This window comes from Chroicocephalus ridibundus, chromosome Z (assembly GCF_963924245.1).
Source record: "Chroicocephalus ridibundus chromosome Z, bChrRid1.1, whole genome shotgun sequence".
In the NCBI taxonomy this organism is placed as follows: Eukaryota; Metazoa; Chordata; class Aves; order Charadriiformes; family Laridae; genus Chroicocephalus; species Chroicocephalus ridibundus.
The window spans coordinates 59,679,558-59,698,729 of record NC_086316.1 but is presented as its reverse complement, the minus strand read 5'-3'; the positions used below and the strand labels follow the sequence as shown (position 1 = coordinate 59,698,729).

General features: G+C 37.3%; 1 protein-coding gene across 5 annotated transcripts in view; it reads left to right on the top strand.

Moving 5' to 3' along the window:
* The window catches only part of CERT1 (ceramide transporter 1), a 76,411-nt gene that overhangs the window by 32,750 nt on the left and 24,489 nt on the right, over positions 1 to 19,172 (top strand). For 2 of the 5 annotated variants that reach the window (XM_063319459.1, XM_063319458.1), the window contains exons 4-6: positions 11,131 to 11,238; positions 12,031 to 12,169; positions 13,161 to 13,244. In XM_063319459.1, coding sequence (XP_063175529.1) covers positions 11,131 to 11,238; positions 12,031 to 12,169; positions 13,161 to 13,244 — 331 coding nt within the window. Of the gene's footprint in view, positions 1 to 6,950; positions 7,384 to 7,423; positions 7,481 to 7,623; positions 7,761 to 11,130; positions 11,239 to 12,030; positions 12,170 to 13,160; positions 13,245 to 19,172 lie in introns of those variants that run through there. The other 3 variants (XM_063319462.1, XM_063319461.1, XM_063319460.1) reach the window with 3 other exon arrangements.

Genomic DNA, 19,172 nt, shown 5'->3' with positions numbered 1-19,172 from the left:
AAAAAATAGTTCTTTGTCTGTCTTGGCACCGTTTTGCCACTCTTGGGCCCATGTTTGAATGGCAGCTGTAAGTTGCAGCTTTATTAATAAGTAGTTACAGTTAAGACTGTTTAAAGCTGGACTAAAGCTTTCAGTCCATTCCAGACCAACACACTTGATTAATTATAAACAGTGCAGACTGTTTCACTTCGACCAGCCCAGTCTTTCTTTGCCTGTGTGTTCCATTTATGTTTCATAACAATCACTTTGGCTTGAAAATAGATATTACAATTCTCTGAAGAATGCATCCTTATGGGGTGGAGGCCTGGGTATCTAATTGGACATGCTCTGAACAGGAGGTGGTACTAGAGATATCTTGCAACCTAGTCATTCTGATTCCATGATAAAACCACATTTCTTATATAGCAGTTCAGTTCTTCCTTGTTCACGTTCATAGTATTTTCTACTTCACAGCAAAAGGATTCCTCCTTCCTATCTTGAAATGATTCTTTTTTAACAAAGTGAATTTTTATTGGCTCAGTTTGGTAGTTTTCAGACTTTGAATAAAAGGTCTGGTTAAACTCTGTCTCCTTGATTTTTTGCTTTATTCTTGCATTATTTGAAGGTGCAGCTTGTACTTACTTACATTCCTGTTTCTACCTTCCCTCAAATACGCTAAACAAGGTTAAGCAGAAAATAAAGTATCTGTTTCATATGTTTAGTGGTATTAGAAGGTTTGAGGAAATCTGTCAGGTAAACCTGTCATTTTGAAATGTAAAAAGAAAGTGCAAAGATAAGCAACAATAGGTATTTAGACTATTCCCATAATCTAATCAAACAACACACAGGACTGAAGGTTTGTGTAAGTGTATCTGATCTTCAGAGACTTACAGGGCTGGTTTGTATTTTAATTCTTGAAAAGAGGCCATCATGCCTGGTAGACAAATATCTGAACAGATCAAGAGTGTTCAGCCAACAGTACCAGTCATACATAGCATCTCTTCTTGGAGTATCCATGTGAGTAGGCAGGTGATGCACCTGGAGCAGAAACATGCTCCATTATGTGTTTGGGCTTGGTCATAAGAAAAGGAAGTCTGCAGTATGTGACATGAGGCTGCAATTAGAAACAAAATTTGTATTTCATGTCACCTGGATGGAAAGGTTTTCTGCCAGCTTCAATGATTTGTAGTGTCTTAATATAAAACGCTTCAAGAAAGGTCTTTTTAAAGCCCTGTGATATACAGGCAGACTGCAAAGTTTTCCTTCGCTATCCTAGACTGTGGGTCTGGAGCTTTGAGTCTGGAGTGCTTTTGGATGTAGGTACCATAGCTTCACTTTTCTGCCATTTTTATCACTGCTACTTTGTCACACGTCAACTGGACTATATGCAAATCTGTCGGAATGTGAAGGTCTGGTGGCAGAATATGCGTTTTGTCACTGCCATGCAGCATGGGCAGGGAATGCCTTGTCTTGCCCACCATCATCCCCTCTCTTAGCAATGGAGTGGTGTCAGCTTTTAATGTTTTGGAATTCAAAGCAGGTAACAGCAAGAATATGGCAATTGTCCTTCAGTCTTACATCACTCCCCCATAGACCCACTCCCGTGTCTGCTGGCAGTAGCATCAGTGTTTTGACCAGTTTGTGAGCTCTTAACACAGGGGTGACTTTCTCATGATGAATTCTTCAGGGATACACCACCGTAAGGGAACCAGCAATGGGATTGGACTTTAGCAGTATGTAGAGAATATATTGGCTAATCTGAGGACATACATATTGAATGTTTTTATGCAGTTGCCTGGACTTTTCATAGTACAGTGTGCAGTTAAGGCACAAGTTCTTGCAGAAAGTGCTCCTACAAAATACAGTGGTGCTGTCACAAAACGAGACAGTTCAGTTACTAGACGACTAACTTAGAACAGGCTGCTAAACTGATTGCTTTATCAGCAGTACACTATTCTCTAACTAATGCTTATTGCAAGGAGGTTTTTCTGTTGGTACCCAGCACTGAACTGTCATCCTTTATCTTGTTTGTACTTTTTTACCCCTCTGGAAAGCAGTAAGAACAAAAATGGTGACCCACAGCTTAATGTACAATCTTAATGATGGCTGACAGTGCTACAATCCTATATAAAACCGATGATAAAACTTATCTTCAAAGTCCTGAGCATTTTAGAGCCTAGATCCTCTCGTTTCCTTTCTTCTGGTGCACTAGAAGCAGCCTTTGGTGAACTGTTTTTCCACCAGTTCCTGGGTTTTCCTTCAAGGGCAGGACAGGTCATCTTATTGTAGAGACCTGTGCTGCGCTTGAAGTTGTTTTTCCTATTGTCTTGCACAGAGGGTGTCGGCTTTCAGCAAATAAAAACAGTCTGTTTCTTTTTGCATGAATGAATAAAGATGGGACGGATGTGTTTTTGTATTGGCAGATGAAGTTGAATTTAATATTTTTACTGATGTTTACTGATGTGTGTAACGTCAGGTAACACTTTAATTATTAAAAGATTAGCTTTCTGAAAGTTGCATTGCATAAACCAGTTCTACAAACTCCTGAGTAAACCTGCTTAAACTTAAGCATTATGAATAGAATAGATAACTTATTTCAAAATAAATGTCTCTATATCACTATTGCATGACTTTTTGTGGGTTTGGAAGGGTTTAGCTAGAACTTTGTTTCTTCTTATGCTTCTCAAAGTGCATATGCATACAGGGAAAACTAGTTTGGTGAGAACCTGCTTAATGCCTACTCTGTGCATGAAGAAATCCTGTGCCTGTTCATTGGGCTGGTAGACAAACCTCCTTTTCACTGGGAGCTGTATGTTTGACAGCTGCAGACTAATTAATGGCTGAACAGTTGAATGTGAAGAAAAGTCTTCTACTCAGACATGGTACTTGAGACAGAGATGCCCAGTTTTCTGTATGTCACATACTAAATGTTCTTTTTTTAAAGCTAAATTATGATGAGCCTAACTGCTTTGTGTTAGACCACGTTTTAAGAAATCTGTGCCTAAACATTTGTCAGAGTGTTTAATTTGGTGCTAATGACTTTGGATAATCTTAAATGGAAACTAACGTGTTGTTAATTCCTTCACTGTTTTGAACTGGCTGAAAGGTGTGAGTTCAGAATAGTTTAATTAATCTCTATTAAAACTTCTAACTGCCATTGTTTTAGCAATAGATGTCATTGTTACTTCTTGCATACTGTGCGGTAAACCTTGTCCTCACTTAGCAATGTGTCTCAAGTGTAATTATAAAGGCTAAAGGTAAAACTGCTCTGTTTTTAATTGTCTGCCAAGGAAAGGAGGTTTATGTGCAGAGGGACTGCAGCAGAAACAGGATAAGGGTTACTCTTGGGCTTTGACCAATAGTAACCTTTAGACGTGTCTGTTTCCGTTTTGCTGTTTCCCTCTAGTGGTCACACAGGATATTGACCTGGGGAGTTTAAACCCGTGAACTGGTAACTTTTCAAACGCTTGCACATGAATAAACTAACTCAGAAGTAATATGAGGACCGGTAAACTTAATTTGCCCCTTCCTGACCTGTTAGAACACAGTGTATTATGATATCTTGTGGACATACTCTCATGCTTCAGGTGGGTGATTCAAGAAGCTTTTGGAAATTATCTGAATTTTCATCATTTTAGCTATTCGGATGTGCCTTGTATGTGATGCTCAATCATACAGAGCTCTTAGCATAATCTAAATTTGCTTCTAAAGTTTTTTTGAGGTGGGCACTGCACTATATGCATGTCTCTGCCTTTCTGTGTCTGGGACTAGGTTTTATGTCTAAACATTGGAAATGTTAAGATAATTTGTCACTTAAGCATTTTGGTTTTATCATGTTAGACTTATTCTTGACCAAAAAATTAACATGAGAATTATACAACTGGGTAGTGCTAATCTTTGTAAACCAATTAATGTTTTCATTTAACTTTTTTAAAATGTTGGTACATCCATTGTGTATCAGGTGTTTGACTTAAGATCTTGCAAATATTTCTTACCATTTAAGTTATTTTCTGCATGTCACGCAGAACTGTTCTTTTTTAGTTTATATAGTTATCTGCTTAGAACTTTAAATTGATACTTTCTAGTCTATTAAACTTTCGTAAAAAAAAAAAAAAAGAAAATTACCTTTGGACAGAATTATTGCCTAATTAGTTTGATCTTAAGGCACAGAATATTTCTGTTGCCAAATTGATAATATTGCTGGAAACAGGCCTAAAGCATTCTCTGGCAGAATTTTGTGTGCCTTTTAAACCAGACTGGGCTCTAAACAAACATAACTGACACAAATAGGACTGTTTTTATGAAACTTCAACCCGTGACAACATGAGGAATCTGAAGCTATACCAGGAACCTGACAAAAAGATGCACGTCCTGGGGAGTCTCTTATTTTGTATAACCTTTTATGCTCAACTGTGTAACGGGTGCAGTGAGCCTCCCTTGGTTTTGAGGGAAGTGAGTGTTGAGACCTGATGAAAACAAGGGCTACAGCAAGAAGGAAATAAGGAGAATAGGGAATAGGTTTTGAAAGTCAAGAAAAACGTGTTAGATTTGATAAGGTGTGAGATGCAAAACAAGCACTGTGCTGAAAGTAAACTCCTCTCTTTCCCCACCTTTTTCCAAATTACTGTTGTAAGATTGCAGTTTAAGCTGAATGTATTCTCATGGTTTTCTCATGTTTCTTCTGTATAAGCAAAGCGTAGGCTTCTCAAGTCCAAGACCAAAACTGTCTCAGACTTGCAAAAAGTAACATTCTGCAAAGGTGGAAAGAAGCCCCACTTTGCTGTTTAACCATGGCCTCTCCTTGGAAATCCAAATCTCGTCTAGCCCAAGATTTCTTTGGTGTAGCACTGATTGTGGGTGTGTTTTTCCATTTCTGCATAGAGGTGATATTTAAGGTAGTGAAGTATTAATAGGTTAAAAACAAACAAACAAACAAATGGAGTATGAGGCAATCATTCCTTCCCTGCCATTTTGAAGGATACGTAAGATATTACTTAAATATTTGTTTGTTATCTGTGAACAGGGCATGCAGTTCATTCCTGGTGGCTGCTGAGTTGCCCCTGCGTGCCCTGTCCCACCTTTCCCTCCAGCTTTCCCTCAGCATGGTGGGCGCTTCACCAGGGGGTACACAGAGGCTGGTCCTTGGCTGCTGCAGGGGTTCTCCTGCTGCCTCTTGGCTACTCTGCCTGCCAGCACTTGTGCACTGTCCCTGGCAACACTCCCTTTAAAATTTTATACATAACAATGATTTAATAAAACTATTAAATGCAGTTTATTATGTAACTTTGTATAAGCATTAAAAAGAAAGATATGGGAAGCGCTTGCTGTTGGCTTCAGAACTGTTATGATTTTTAAAGGCGCAGTTGTGCAAGGAATATCCTTAAACCAAGATAAAGCAGCATGTATTTGAATGAACTCATTCTTTAAAATTTATGACTATTCCTTCTAGCTGTCAAAGCATCAAAGCAAGTAAGAACACTTACTTTGGTGTATTGGGAGCTGGGGCAAGAACATCAGTGCTTTTCCTGACAGTCTCTGATAGCAGAATAGAGATTCCTAGTGCTTGTGTAGCTCTAGGCATCTTACTTGACCCTCTCCTGATAGCCCATATTCATAGAAGGGACCAATGTAGCCCTCTCGCAGTCTTGCTATAGCCTCATGGCGCAACAGTACAAGCTGCTTTAGTTTTGTTACTAAGTCAGTATACAGAGGGATGCCATTATTGTCAGTGTTGGGTTTGGTACTTCAGCTGAGGGAAGAGTTTTATTCTGTAAAATTGCACTTTGACAGAGTGGTTCCCAAGCCTGAGGAGCAGGACAGTAAAGACATTCTGTTGCTTACCTATTCTGTGGGCTCTTGGGTGTCCTCCTGCTCAGCATCCTGGCTGTTCTTCGTTCTAATTTTGGAGTGGCTGCCTCTCCCTGTTCAACTTTTGTGGCATCTTAGCATTTAAAGATGTTGAATAATATTTGGTGAATAGTTTTCCTGTGTACATTAAAAGTTAAGAAAAATCATGGAAAAACAGTACACATCCATGCAAGTAATCATGGGTGTGAACTACCTGGATAAGAATTATCAAAGGTCAGTCACTTGCCTTTAGTTGCCTCTTTGTCAACCTGTGTTCTCTTGTTTCTGCAATTATTTGTGTTGATACTGCTTCTCGACCGTTTCCCTTTCTTTAGAAAGCAGTACGTGGTTCGAGGGCTTATCAGCCTCTGTACTGCTCATGCAGCTGTTAAAGTCTTTTTCCCTCCTGTGCACGTAGTATGCTATTTACTATGGAATTGCAACATCTATTACTACTGGAGGAAAAATATGTCTGTATTTCTTTGCCTGTGTTTTGCAGGTGCAAAGAAAGGTCATGTATTTTGCTTTCTAAAGTAGCCTCCTGCACTGTGCTTGGGAGGGCTGTAGGCAGGGGAACTGTCATCTAGCTGCTGTGGCCTGGATTGTGAAATTCTCATCTTTGCCTTCCTGTTAATAACTACCTTGATTTTTAAACCTTAAATTTCCATTGTCAGCAGCTATGGAACAATTGAAAAATCAGACCTACAGACACGTGTTAATTGTATTTTTAACTTCCGTCCTCAGAAATGCATCGTGGACTGTAGTGTCTGTGGTGGTATTACTGTCTGCAGCCATCCTTGGCTCATCCTAGCAGTAACCCTTCTTTCTTCACGTGTACGTTGAAGCATTTGCAGCAAGTCTAAAAATTGTCTTTGGAACATAGATGTTTTCAGAGTACCTTCCGTCTCTTTCATTTTGCATTTTTGCTTTTTTCTGCATGTTTTTCGTAAGATACTGTGGTTAGATCTTGTGCATGTTTTAGTTGGATTTTTCACAAATACTGCAGAGAACGTGATTAGAGCCGCTGTATCCTAATGTTTGTTTCGTCACCTCCTAGGGTGTGCCATATGCCTCAGAGGGAGGAGCTGCCTGCTGCTTGTGTTATGTAAAATAATAAATAATTTATAATGCTAACTGAAAATAACTGCCTTGGTGGACAAACGTGCATTGAAGTGCTTGACAGGCACTAAACTGAGACATAATCAAAATAATTCCTTGGAGACATGGGAGAATAATTTGCTTTATTTGATTTTATTTTTTTTTAAGTAGGGGAGCTTTCCTGTGAGTCTGTGCTTTACTCGAGAGTATTACTGACCCGCTTTAGGAAATCCTTAACTAGCGGATCAGTGTGAGCCATAATGGAGGTCTGCGATATGATTCTGCAAATACTCAGCTATTTTACTGAAAGCCGTTTTTCTGACGTACTGCCTTGTTGCTGATGCCACCAACCTGCTCCAATACAGAATCGCCTGAAGCATTGGATCATGTGGCTCTTTCCTCTCGTCTGACATAACGAAAGGATTAATGGATTTTGTGCACCGCCTTAGAAAGCTGAAGGTGTTGCAATGTAGTAACAAGTGCCAGTTTTAGTGTTGCTTTGAAGCTATGACGAATGCATGGAATTTCAAAGAACTGCATCTATATAGTGAGCATGGTAATTTAGCTTTAGTGCTCGATGGTATGAATTAATACAACTTCTGCAAGTTATTTTTTTTCAAGCAGAGACTCTTAGCATCTATTATATGGACTCTCCTTGCTTTTCCAATTTTTGTTTTGGGAAATTAAAAATTGTGTAAACAGAAGAAGCTTGTGTCAACATTCCTCTTCTCAAAGTAATTGAGTATTTCTGCAGTGAATAGTTAATGATGATCTGCTTTGCAAGACATAAATGCGGCAGTGACCTGCTCTCATTTAGATGTTGCGGTAGTAGAATGGTGGGGCTTTGCATGATGCCTGCTTTCGTTGTTTGTGTTAAGCTGCTTACATGTGTCTGCTGTGAGCTGGATGGCTTGTCTCTGCATCAGTTATAAAGGAATACTTACCTCCTTCTTCTGACACATAAGTATTCTTGCAATTTTCATTTTTTCCCCTTGGCTATTAAAACTTTAATTGTCTGAGACAGTTTTGTGAACATGATCTGTAAATGCATGCTTTGGATGCATGCTGTGTGCTGTTTGGTCTGCTGTTCTGTCTGCTGAATTTGCTCAGTAGTTGCAAATAGCTAAAACTGCCTAAATGCTTTTAATATAGCACCTTTTTATTGGTAGGGTTTGCAAGCTGATAGCTGTATATACTGTCTTGTATACAATTCTGAAGCGTGGATGAATGGTTTAGTGGAATTGATTAATCACAAGCATGAATGACAGTCAAATATATTGCTGAAAACATACCTTAAAAAAAAAATAAAGCTTACATATTGATATATGGAAAGAAGCTTTTTTCCTTTCACCCTCAGCTTTTATTTTGTGGACTAATTTAAGTGAGCATTGGCTGTATGGGTAATATTGGAAGAAAAGTATTTCATTCAAATTTAAAATACAAGTCACCAGATTTTCTACCTTTAAGATCACATCTATTCTTGTAAATTCTAGAGTAGTACTATTAGGATGTGACTTTAATTAAATGTTCAAATAGAGAAATTCGGAAATTTCGCTTCCTAAACTTAAATCCAGGTTTTGCACAGGTGTGTCTTTCTCACTTAAAGAAGAAAGCAATCAGAAGACGTTTGCTGTCCTAAAAATGCTTTGACATAAATGCAGTGGATATTTTGGCTAAATCTTAAAATCAATCTGTTCATTAAGTCATATCCTGTTGAAACAAAGTTTTACCTTCTTTCTAGTGTGTACAACTTAATGGAGAAAGTAGAATTTGAGTCCCCACTGTCAAACTGACTGTATTAAAAGCACATTCAGAGTCATCTTAATATTTCTAACATATGATTAAGTAAACACTGAAGTTACCAGTAAAACAGAAGTTTTTTAGATTTGCATTTAGAGGATATCTTAAATGTTTTATGCTTCAAAGTGTGTGACTCATAAAATGCTCTTTTAAGATTTATGCTCATTAAACACTTCCAAAATGAAATAATCATATGCCCCAAACTCTTCCTTGTCCTCTTAAAAATCCTTTTATTCCCTTACCGACTTTGTTTTCACTCGTCAAGGCTTTGGAGGACTTGAAGTGCATAAAAAGAGCCAAAAGCCCTTACTTGAGTATTTGCAAAAAAACTAACCAAAGCTTCATTATTTGTTTTCTGTTATACTTAAAATTACAATGTAGTGAATTAAGGTATAATCTTTACACTTAATTGCATTGCAGTTCAAACTGTGGTCCAATATTCCCAAATGTATTACCAAAACTGAGTATACTGCTTAACACTTGAACTGATATTCTAAAAAAGCTCCCTGTGGGGAAAAAAAAAAGTAAGCTTTTATCACTTTGGTTGCTACACTTATATAGCTATTTTTCTAGGACCCTTCCTCAGTATAAAATAGCTTTAAATGCATGATTTATAGCAGAAATTACTAAATGTAATAAACCTTATAAGGATGTATTAATCAAGGACTTAATAAGGAAACTATATCTGTGTTCTTTCATTTCACTTTAAGCTGTCATTAAACATAATGCTAGTTCAGATAAGCTGCAGTATTTCTGATTTTTTGCTAAATTAAGCAAAGAATTTAAGATATACCTTATTAAATCTTTTGAATTTACAAGTGCCCTTTTTTATTCTACATTGATGATCACTTAGCCTTCTCCCACCAAGACTTTTGGAGTTCTTTTTTCTAACTACCTTGCATTTCTTGGTCATATTCATTTTTCAGCTTTGGTTCTACTTTTGATACTCATCCTGTTTCTCTTCTGTTTTCTCAATACTTTCTTGTCTTCCACCTCATTCTTTAAATGGGACAGATGGAAGTTGGCTCTTGGGTCCTTCTTGCTTGGTTTTGTTGGATAATCTCATTCAGTCATGTTCATTCAGGAATTAATGTGGCAACTCTCGGACTTTCATTTTTCCTTTCAGTCATACCTTTGTGTCTCTCTAACTGGGTTTCTCCACCGCTGCTGCTTTGTAACCCAAACATACATACTTTATCCTGCATGTTGCAGTATTATCTAAATCTTCTTGTTTTAACCCACACTTCAAACAACTTTTTGTCCTTTCTCCTTGCTTTTAATACTCTTTAAGTTCATTTGCATCTTAATTTATCAGCACTGTCCTGTATTCCGAAAGCCTAGGCAGTTCCCTTTCTTCTATAAAAAGTACAACAGCTAGAATTTCATCTTTGCTTCTTGTTTGTTCTTGTTTATACAACAAAATGTATAATTTGTTTCATCTACCCTCCTCCCTGCCCCATCTGAATTTCTATGCTACTGCAGAACTTCTTATTTCTGTCAAAAGTCCTTCACAATGTTGTCACTGTCTACTTGGTCAAACTCATTATTTACAGTATTTCAAATATAACTCTGGACCATCCGTTTATTTCTTACATTCTCTTCCAGGGTTTTTCTTCTCCTTTGCCATGCAAAGGCCATTTACATTAACCTTTAGGCAAACATTTTTCTTCTAGTTTCTCAGTACTTGCTGCTTTTTGATTTGTGAGGAAATTTGTTAAATATGATCTTTTTAGATCTTTTTAATGTTATTTTAATCAAGAGATGTTTTTCTTTTTTTTCACATTATTTAATCCGTTACTATTATTGTCTTCTCCCTCTTGCTTTTAGTATCTCACCTTGTTTTATGTAGACTTTTGTTCTGTATAAAAAATAATTTCAGTCTTGTATAAAGAATTTTGCTAAAGAAGCCTGGAACAAGCCGAAAAAAGAACTTGGTAGCAGTAATTGTCTGTTTTTCTATGATCTCTATTTTGTTGTTTTAAAAATAAAATGGCACTATTTGAATGATTGGAAGGATTGACTGAGTCTGATTTGTCTTCAAACAGAACAATGTTAATCCCCTGATTAATTGTGAGGTACTGTAGATTTTTGAATGATGTGCAAAAATTGCTTGGTAGGGATTACATAAAGCAAAATAATGGAACATTGTCCCTTTTTTGAACCCTTAAATATATGTTGCCTTGTTCTTTTGGAGGCACATAATAGATAACTTTTTTTTACGGATCATTATGATAACAAAAAATAGATTGATGGTAACTTTACAGATGCGGTATCAGCATCTTAAATATGCAGGCACAATTTGAGTTAAGCCTGTGCTGCTTCCTGACAAGAAACAAATGGACTGTTTTTTTTTTTTTTATTAAAAGCCTCAGCACTCTAGTTTTGTGTGTGGTTTGTTTTTCTTAGACTGAATCTGGCTATGGATCAGAGTCAAGTTTACGACGCCATGGCTCCATGGTGTCTCTTGTTTCTGGAGCAAGTGGATACTCTGCAACATCCACCTCTTCGTTCAAGGTGAGTGAATGAAGTTTTCTTAGTATTGGTGCATAAATAACACGTGCAACTGGAAAAAAAATAATTTATGTGAAGATTCATTCACACTATTATAGGAAAAATACAAAATATTGGATTTACTGTAAGGGTTCGTAATTCATCATATGATGATGAACAGATCACACAGGAAGCTCTCACGTGCCTCTGTGCAGGTGTCCCTTTTAAACTGTGGCGTCATCTTCCAATAGCAAGAGAAGTCAACCTGTGAGAGTATTTATTATCCTTACCTAGTTTACTCCTCTAAATGAAAAGGAGTGCTGATTCTGTAACTTGGTTAATAAATTTGATTAATACTGATTGACAAATCCTTCTCTCATGTGGATAAATATTTAACATAAGAGCTTGTGTGGGATGTGTATCTGGCAGAGCAGAAGAGGTGCAACAGAGGAAAGGGGAGTAAAGATCAGGACAAAGACCATGAACTGGAGCCAACTGTTTTCAGGCAAATAGGCATACAGTTGGTAGCATGCAAGATTGCATTTTTAATAAGCTTTTGTTGAATGCTCTAATGTAGCAGATGCAGTCAACACAAAAGTTTGAGACCAATGCACAAAATGAGTAAGGAACACTTGTATACAATTTCTTATATTCTTCTAACATTGACAGTATTTCATAGCTGCTGATATCTAAAATGACCTTAGTGTACTTGAACTTATTCTTCATAGCTGCAGAAATCCATTTTTTTTATTTATGCACTGAACTATTGCTGAATATCTAGACGCATTTCAGGCCTTTTTCTCTTGTTTTTTTCAGAAGGGCCATAGCTTACGTGAGAAGCTTGCAGAAATGGAAACCTTTAGAGACATCTTGTGTAGACAAGTTGATACTTTACAGAAATACTTTGATGCCTGTGCAGATGCGGTTTCCAAAGATGAACTCCAGAGGGATAAAGGTAAAACTGTAACTGAAAACTCTTATGTCAATAGAATTTAGCTTTTTGCACAGTAATAACCCTTGAAATAGTTACTATAGCATTTGGTGCCATATAAATAAAATATGTATATTAAATTTATTCTTTAGTATAGGGATCAATCGTAGGTATTTCTGCATAAATAATGTTAAATACTTTCACTTCAGAAGTTGGATTCCCATAAAAATCTGCTTAACTTAACGTTAACCTGTATCTGTCAGCTGTACAAAATAAATGCTCTTTTAAGCATTTGATGTTACAGAACAATAATTGTTTACCCTCATAAGATGAATTCAATTTAGTCTATCACTGTGTCTCTTACCTTTTATTTTGAAAAACCAATAGGATATTACTTTTGATAGAAACAATTAATTCTTGAACAAAGGCAAAGGTACTGCCATAATGAATGCTTCTGAAATATATTGGCTGGAACTAGAGCACTGAATGCACACTTGAGGCCCTAGTAGGCTCAAATGTGGATGTCTACATATCTCTGAATTGCTCTTCTCGGAGCACAGCTTGTTGTCATATCCATGCTCTCTCCTGAGGCATTTACATTCCATCCCTGTGTTTGTCCTGGCAGCTTCAAATTTTTGGTAGTAAGAAAACCGTAGGTAAATACAATTCCATTTCATTGCGAACTTTCTAGTCTAGAAGAGTAGATAGTTTTTGAGTTGTGGCTCCCTGCTTATCCAGTTGTAACATAAAATAATGTTGTTGTTCCCATAGAGTCGAGTTCTAAACTTCAATACTGAGCAACTGTTTGTCTCCTGATGGTTTCTCGCAGTAGTGTTGGTAGTGGTCTCAGTTCAAAAAAAAAAAAAGCAAGGGGAGGGAGGGCGCTTCATGACTGTTATAAGAAAAAAAAAAAATCCTAAATGCTGTCTAGCTGTGAAGCTCTTAATTCTTTCTAGCACATTAAAGAGTTGGAAATGCTTTCTCACTGCCATAACACACTTTCTCTCAAATATAGTGGTAGAAGATGATGAAGATGATTTCCCTACAATGCGTTCAGATGGGGATTTTTTACATAACAGTAACAACAGTAAGGAAAAATGTAAGTGTTCTGATTTTTTTTTCACTGAAAATTCATATGAATGGTATGATGATAAACCTCTTACAAGACAGGTATTTATGCTCTTTTCTAAGCACAAAATCACAAGAATAGTTATTTCAGTGTATGTGACAGGAAGGTCCTATTCATGTTATCATTCATTAGTTGCTTTTCATGATTCTCTGAGTTACTCTTAATTCTTGTGTCCAGTTTTGGGCACCTCAATACGAGAGAGAGATCAAGGTGCTGGAGCGAGTGCAGAGCATGGCAACGAAGCTGGTGAAGGGCCTGCAGAATAAATCTTATGAGGAGCGATTGGAGGAGCTGGGACTGTTTAGTTTAAGGAAGAGGAGGCTGAGGGGAGACTACATCACTCTCTACAGCTACTTGAAAGGACATTGTAGGGAGGTTGGTACTGGTTTCTTCTCACAGGTAATTAGCGATAGAACAAGAGGGAATGGCTTTAAGCTGCAACAGGGTAGGTTTAGACTGGACATTAGGAAAAAATTCTTCGCAGAAAGAGTGGTCAGACACTGGAATAGGCTGCCCAGGGAGGTGGTGGAGTCACCATCCCTGAATGTGTTTGAGTTGTTTAGATGTGGTGTTAAGGGCTATGGTGTAAGGGAGAACTTTGTAGAGTGGAGATGATGGTTGGACTCGATGATCCTTAGGGTCTTTTCCAACCCAGATGATTCTATGATTCTATTCACACAAATATTAATGCAAGTTTGTCAAGCTGGAATTTACTATTCTGTGTCCAGAGCCATTTTCACTACAAAATTCTGTTGAAACAGCTGCATCATTCAGACACTGGGAACTCAGATTTGTAACAGGTAATTGCCATTTTTCTTGTTACCTGCTTTATTAGGTATTTATTTGGAGTGTAGTGGAGCACAGTGCTTTTCCAGTTAGCTATGTCCCCATATGTTTTTTCAAGTTCTATGGCTACATTATAGTTAAGTCAACACTATTACTGACTCTTACTCATAATTTTATCCTTTTTTTACTGTATTTTCCATTGTTGACAATTCAGTGAGTCCTAAGGTATTTCTTAGACTTTGAATCAGAGTTTTGCTGTGATTCATTACCTCCAGTTTCAAATCTGATGGGATTTACCAAAGTACTCACCAAAAGTGTTTTTTAAAACATAAACGCTTTCAATACCCTGGAAAATACATGGGCAAAATAAGCCTTTTCTGTGTGTTCTGTTTTCTTTTTAATTGGCTGTTGTCCCCATTTGTTACATCTTTCCTTGCTGTATTTAAGTGCTCTTTCTAGAGTATAGCCAAAACTGTTACAAGGAGAGCGGAAAGGAAATGGAAGGAGCTTTCAGCATATTTCTAGAATACATCATACAAGTAGACTTTTTTCAATTATGTGAAGTGCTTGCTTTCCTAAGGATTATTTGTAAAGCTGATTTCAGTGGTTAACTGTCATATAATGCCGAAGTTTTGAATAAATCTTTCTTGCCTTGTATCACCAAAGATAAGCAAGCTTGCAGTGCTCACCTGGAAGCAAATGCACAGTTTGACTAACCCTATTGTGTCTATAAAATGACATTTTCTTTGAGGACTGTTAAGTCAGAACAAATTTCAGAAAACGGAAAAAGCCTTCTTTAAAAAAAAAAAAGTGTTAAGTGAGAATTTAATTTTACTGCATGATTCATTTTGAAAGAGGTGTCTTTGTCGAACTTAATTTTTGTAAGATCATGTAGGAGTTTCAGCTCAATTTACCTTTAGAACGTTTCTTCATATCTATGTTCTTCTGGAGTATCTGCTATATATACACACGTATTGGGAATGTCATTAGGAAAGTTACATTTTTGGTACATGTGGTCATCTTGGAATATATAAATGCAAAGTAAATGACTTCATAGTGAGGTTTTTTTATCACCTATTTATCAAGAATTTGAAGTGATGTCCATATTCCTCTTGTAAAAAGTTCTCTATCAAGTCTTTGGGAACTTACATGCTAAGAAATTACTATGTATTATGGCTGCCTGTATATAAACTCAGGATAGCTCACTACAGAAAATTTCTGTGACCCCTTGCTTTTGCAGAACTTCTAATTCCCATTGTTATGATTCCTGCTTACATTAAATTTACTTTCTGTCAATTATTTCTATGAAAAGCTTTATCTCCATTTTAGTTTTTCTGTGCCTCAGTTTCATTTCTAAGGGCTAAATCGATTAAATATTTAGTAGCTGAGTGCTGCAGAGCTTGATTAGAAATGAAAAATTGGAGTCCCTGCCCTAAAGTGGAATCATAAGTGATGCAGTGGGGGGAAGTAGATGTCTCTGATTGAAACAGCCATGCCCATGTATTGGGCAGAAAACTACTCAGACTAACTGGTAATGAAAAGATGTATCTTCACCCTTTTCTAAAGCTGAGCCTCAGAGCAGCTGTTAGGTATTCTTTGGTTTCTCAAATTTCAGGTTCCCTTTTTGAAGTCTTTCTCCAGTCCTAGAAGGACCGGAACAATCTTAACTCTGGCTGAGAAGTGGTTGCCTGTTTATTCTGGGCCTGTTCTGCAGTCAGTGCTCCATGAAGTGAGAAGCCTGGGTTCAACCTCTTATTTAGCCTACTGTGATAAGAAGGAGTGTTTGAGCCTGCTGTTCAAACCACTAGTGTGCCAATCTCATGCTCAAATCATTAGATTTAAGACTGACTTAAGGGACCATATTCACATTGTATTTTGAAATTTATTCACTTCTGCAGCTTTCCTGTGTGGGAGGCAAAAGTTAACATGACTGTAGAGGTTGGTATACTACTGTGAAGAAGATGTTTTGGATAGGGGATCTTTTTCTTTTCTGTGTTCTCTAGGATCTTTGAGTGAAGAGATAGGAAGAGTACTATGAAGGTATCTACATCTATTAGTCACTTTCCAATTAAAAAAATCTGGTAACTGAAACAATGGTCATTTATATAGAACACCAAGGGAGAGTCTGGCTGATGAATATTTACCCATTGGGATCTTATATTCTAAGAAGGTAGAATCTTGATCAGCAAGTGTTCCCATCCATCGCAGCAATCTGTTCGTCTCTCTGTTCCCATGCTGAGGAAAATGAGTGTATTTAGATTTAAATTATGTAAGAATAGGAAGAGCAGGTGAAACCTACTTAAGGAACCTCTTTGAAGACATAGGTGGTTTCGTACTGGAACTATGAAGATGGAAATGGTACAGAGGATGAATAGGAGAAATTTGATGTAAAACATAGTGGGATTTATGCTGGATTTTTGTACTGTGAATGGAAGAAGAATATTCACCAATTTATTGCTGAAATAATGGGGTGGTTGTTAGACTAAAACTAATCATATTGATCCTACTGCTGTCCACAGAAGATCAACAACAGTAGGTATCAATAAATACATCATGCACCCGAACATTTCTTTTTCACTTAGAATTAGTTTAGTCACATAAGATCTTATGGTGGCATAAAATGGGAAAGATAAAGGAACTTCTTTCTACTTACTGTCTTTCAGATAATTTTCTGATTCACTGGAAAAACAGATTTGATCAAACACATGATGTTTTGAGCATCTGGGAAAGTGTTACAAATAGAATCTTAGGAACAAGAAGGGAAAGCTAACCTATCCTAACAGACACAGAAGCGTAGCAGAGAAGGGCTAAAATGCTATTGAAGGCTAAAGTATGAGGAATCCTTTACATGAAAGGCAAGAGAAAACAATCAGAATTAAAGTTAAATGCTTAAGAGACAGAATAATTAAAAAGGAAACACTTGGAAGGTGCTGAAACTGAAGTTAAAGTTGGAGAAAAATCATCCTGCTGCTTTTTTCAGTTGGCTGCATGCAGTTTGATCACAAAGCTAGAAGAGCAGTTGCAATGCTAAGAACAGTTTCCTATTAGCCTTTACCTTGAACCATATAGATCTCCTGATGCTAGATTTCACTTTGAAATACTCAATCTTGAAGCCGACATGAAAAAAAAAAAGCATGAAAAAGGAATAGGAAAGATGTTCGGGCTCTTCAAAGAGAAAATCTCCTGACAAATACTTCTAATGTGCTGAAGCTCAGCTGTTACTGAGACAAGGTTTGAGGTCATCTTCTGACACAATCTGGGAAGACAAATGTCTCCTGTGATTAGGAGTGGACCAAAATACTCGCATCCATTGTAAGGAATCTCTTGAGTGACCATCTCTTCAAAGAAACAGGTTTTGCATTTTCCTGCAAGAAGTTTGGTTTTGCCCACAATGATAATGGCTGAAGGGGGAACTTTGGGCACTGACTTTAAAATTGCAAGCTCTGTATGTATCACTGCTACTATGAGACCCAGCCATTAAAGAATGACTTAGAATATATGACGACTGAAACTGTATGGAAGTATTAAAGAGCCGTAGTTGAGACCTAAAGTTATCCAGGAACAAACGATGGCTTTTTCCAGGAAATGAGGCTGCATTGCTGCATCTCCCCTAGAATATAGCATAGAGATTTCTGAAATTATTTTATAGTGTTGCAGACAGTGGTAGTTTCTTCAGCATGTCTAGTGTCTTGCGTAATTAAGAGAGAAAAACCATATATATATAAGCATTATAGCTGTGCTGGTAAGCCTGCACATGAACAGAGTCTACACAAACAGAACAAATTTTTGGCATCAACTGTATTTTTCAGTTGTGAAGTGTTATGGGTGAAGCTCTTGTTGTGTAATTTTCATTATTCTCACTAAATCCACTGCATTGCCTTCTTGCCAGCTTATGCCACTTTCAGTCTCAGCCTCCCCCGTGTTCCCTCTGCAGCTGTTAGAGGGAGGGAGAGCTGCTCTGATCATTATTGTTTCTGAAGCAGGTTTTTCTTTCTCTTACTTTCCTTTTTTTCTCCAGTGCCCATCATCTTTACCTTTTAGGGAGTATTCTTGATTAACATGAAACAAAAAATAATCTGCATTCTGCCATAGCATATATGCTTATTGAGGTATTTGAAGTAGTGTGTAGTCTGTAATCATCATCTGTTTGAAAAATAGTTTGAATCCTTCTGAAAGGAGGGAGTATAAAACCTCTAGAGACTTAAACCATTGCTTAAGTTTAAGTGGTGATTGCTTTCTGTTACCAAAGTGTAGATGCAGTGCTCTACCATTAGAGAACAGCAACTGCATTTCTCTTCCCAACAAGAACTGAACTGCTTGAAAGCTCCGCTTCGCCCTTGCAGGCAGATATTGGATAAACTTGCACAAATATTTATTTGTACTTTTTAAACCATAACAGTGGCATGTTGACAAACTGACAGACTGGGGCTGGGGGGAGCGATATCCACGTAGGTGATGTCATTAGCTTGCCCCGTGGCATAGCAGGAGTTACTTTAACTTGCTGGGCTCAGTCAGCTTCAACATGGGTGTTATTTCTGCTTTCTAATATTTTCTGACATTAACGTGTAGTGTTTGATTCGTTATTATGTCAACCTACATACGAGTTTGACATATAATAGGTATTTTTTTTGTCACACGTTTTAAGTGACTTGTTTAAATAGCCTTAGCAACAGATGGCTTCGTTGACAGCATGAAGTAGTTGTTAGAACTGCAAAACCCACAGTACTTGGATAATTCAACAGATTTGATACTTTTATCTTAAATCATACCTTTTTACTTTGAGGTTTTTAAATCTATAATTACCTGCTTAAAGCAACCTTGAATGTTATGGTTTGGGTTTGGTTGCATTTTGATTTTTTTCCTTTGAGTGCTGTATCAGATAAGTTTTAAGGTTGCTTTGTGTTAATTAGGCTCCACTTCAAGCTGTCAAACTGCTATTGTTACGAAGTATTACCACTCCCTCCACCCACATGATTTGCAGAGTGCAGAGTAATACAGCATTACAAGCAGACCTGAAATACAGCATAGCAAGATGAAGCTGAAGGGACGTGTTCCTCCATTTGAATCTCTTTCCTTATCCTGTGGATAGCTGAAAATTATTAGCACTTCTAA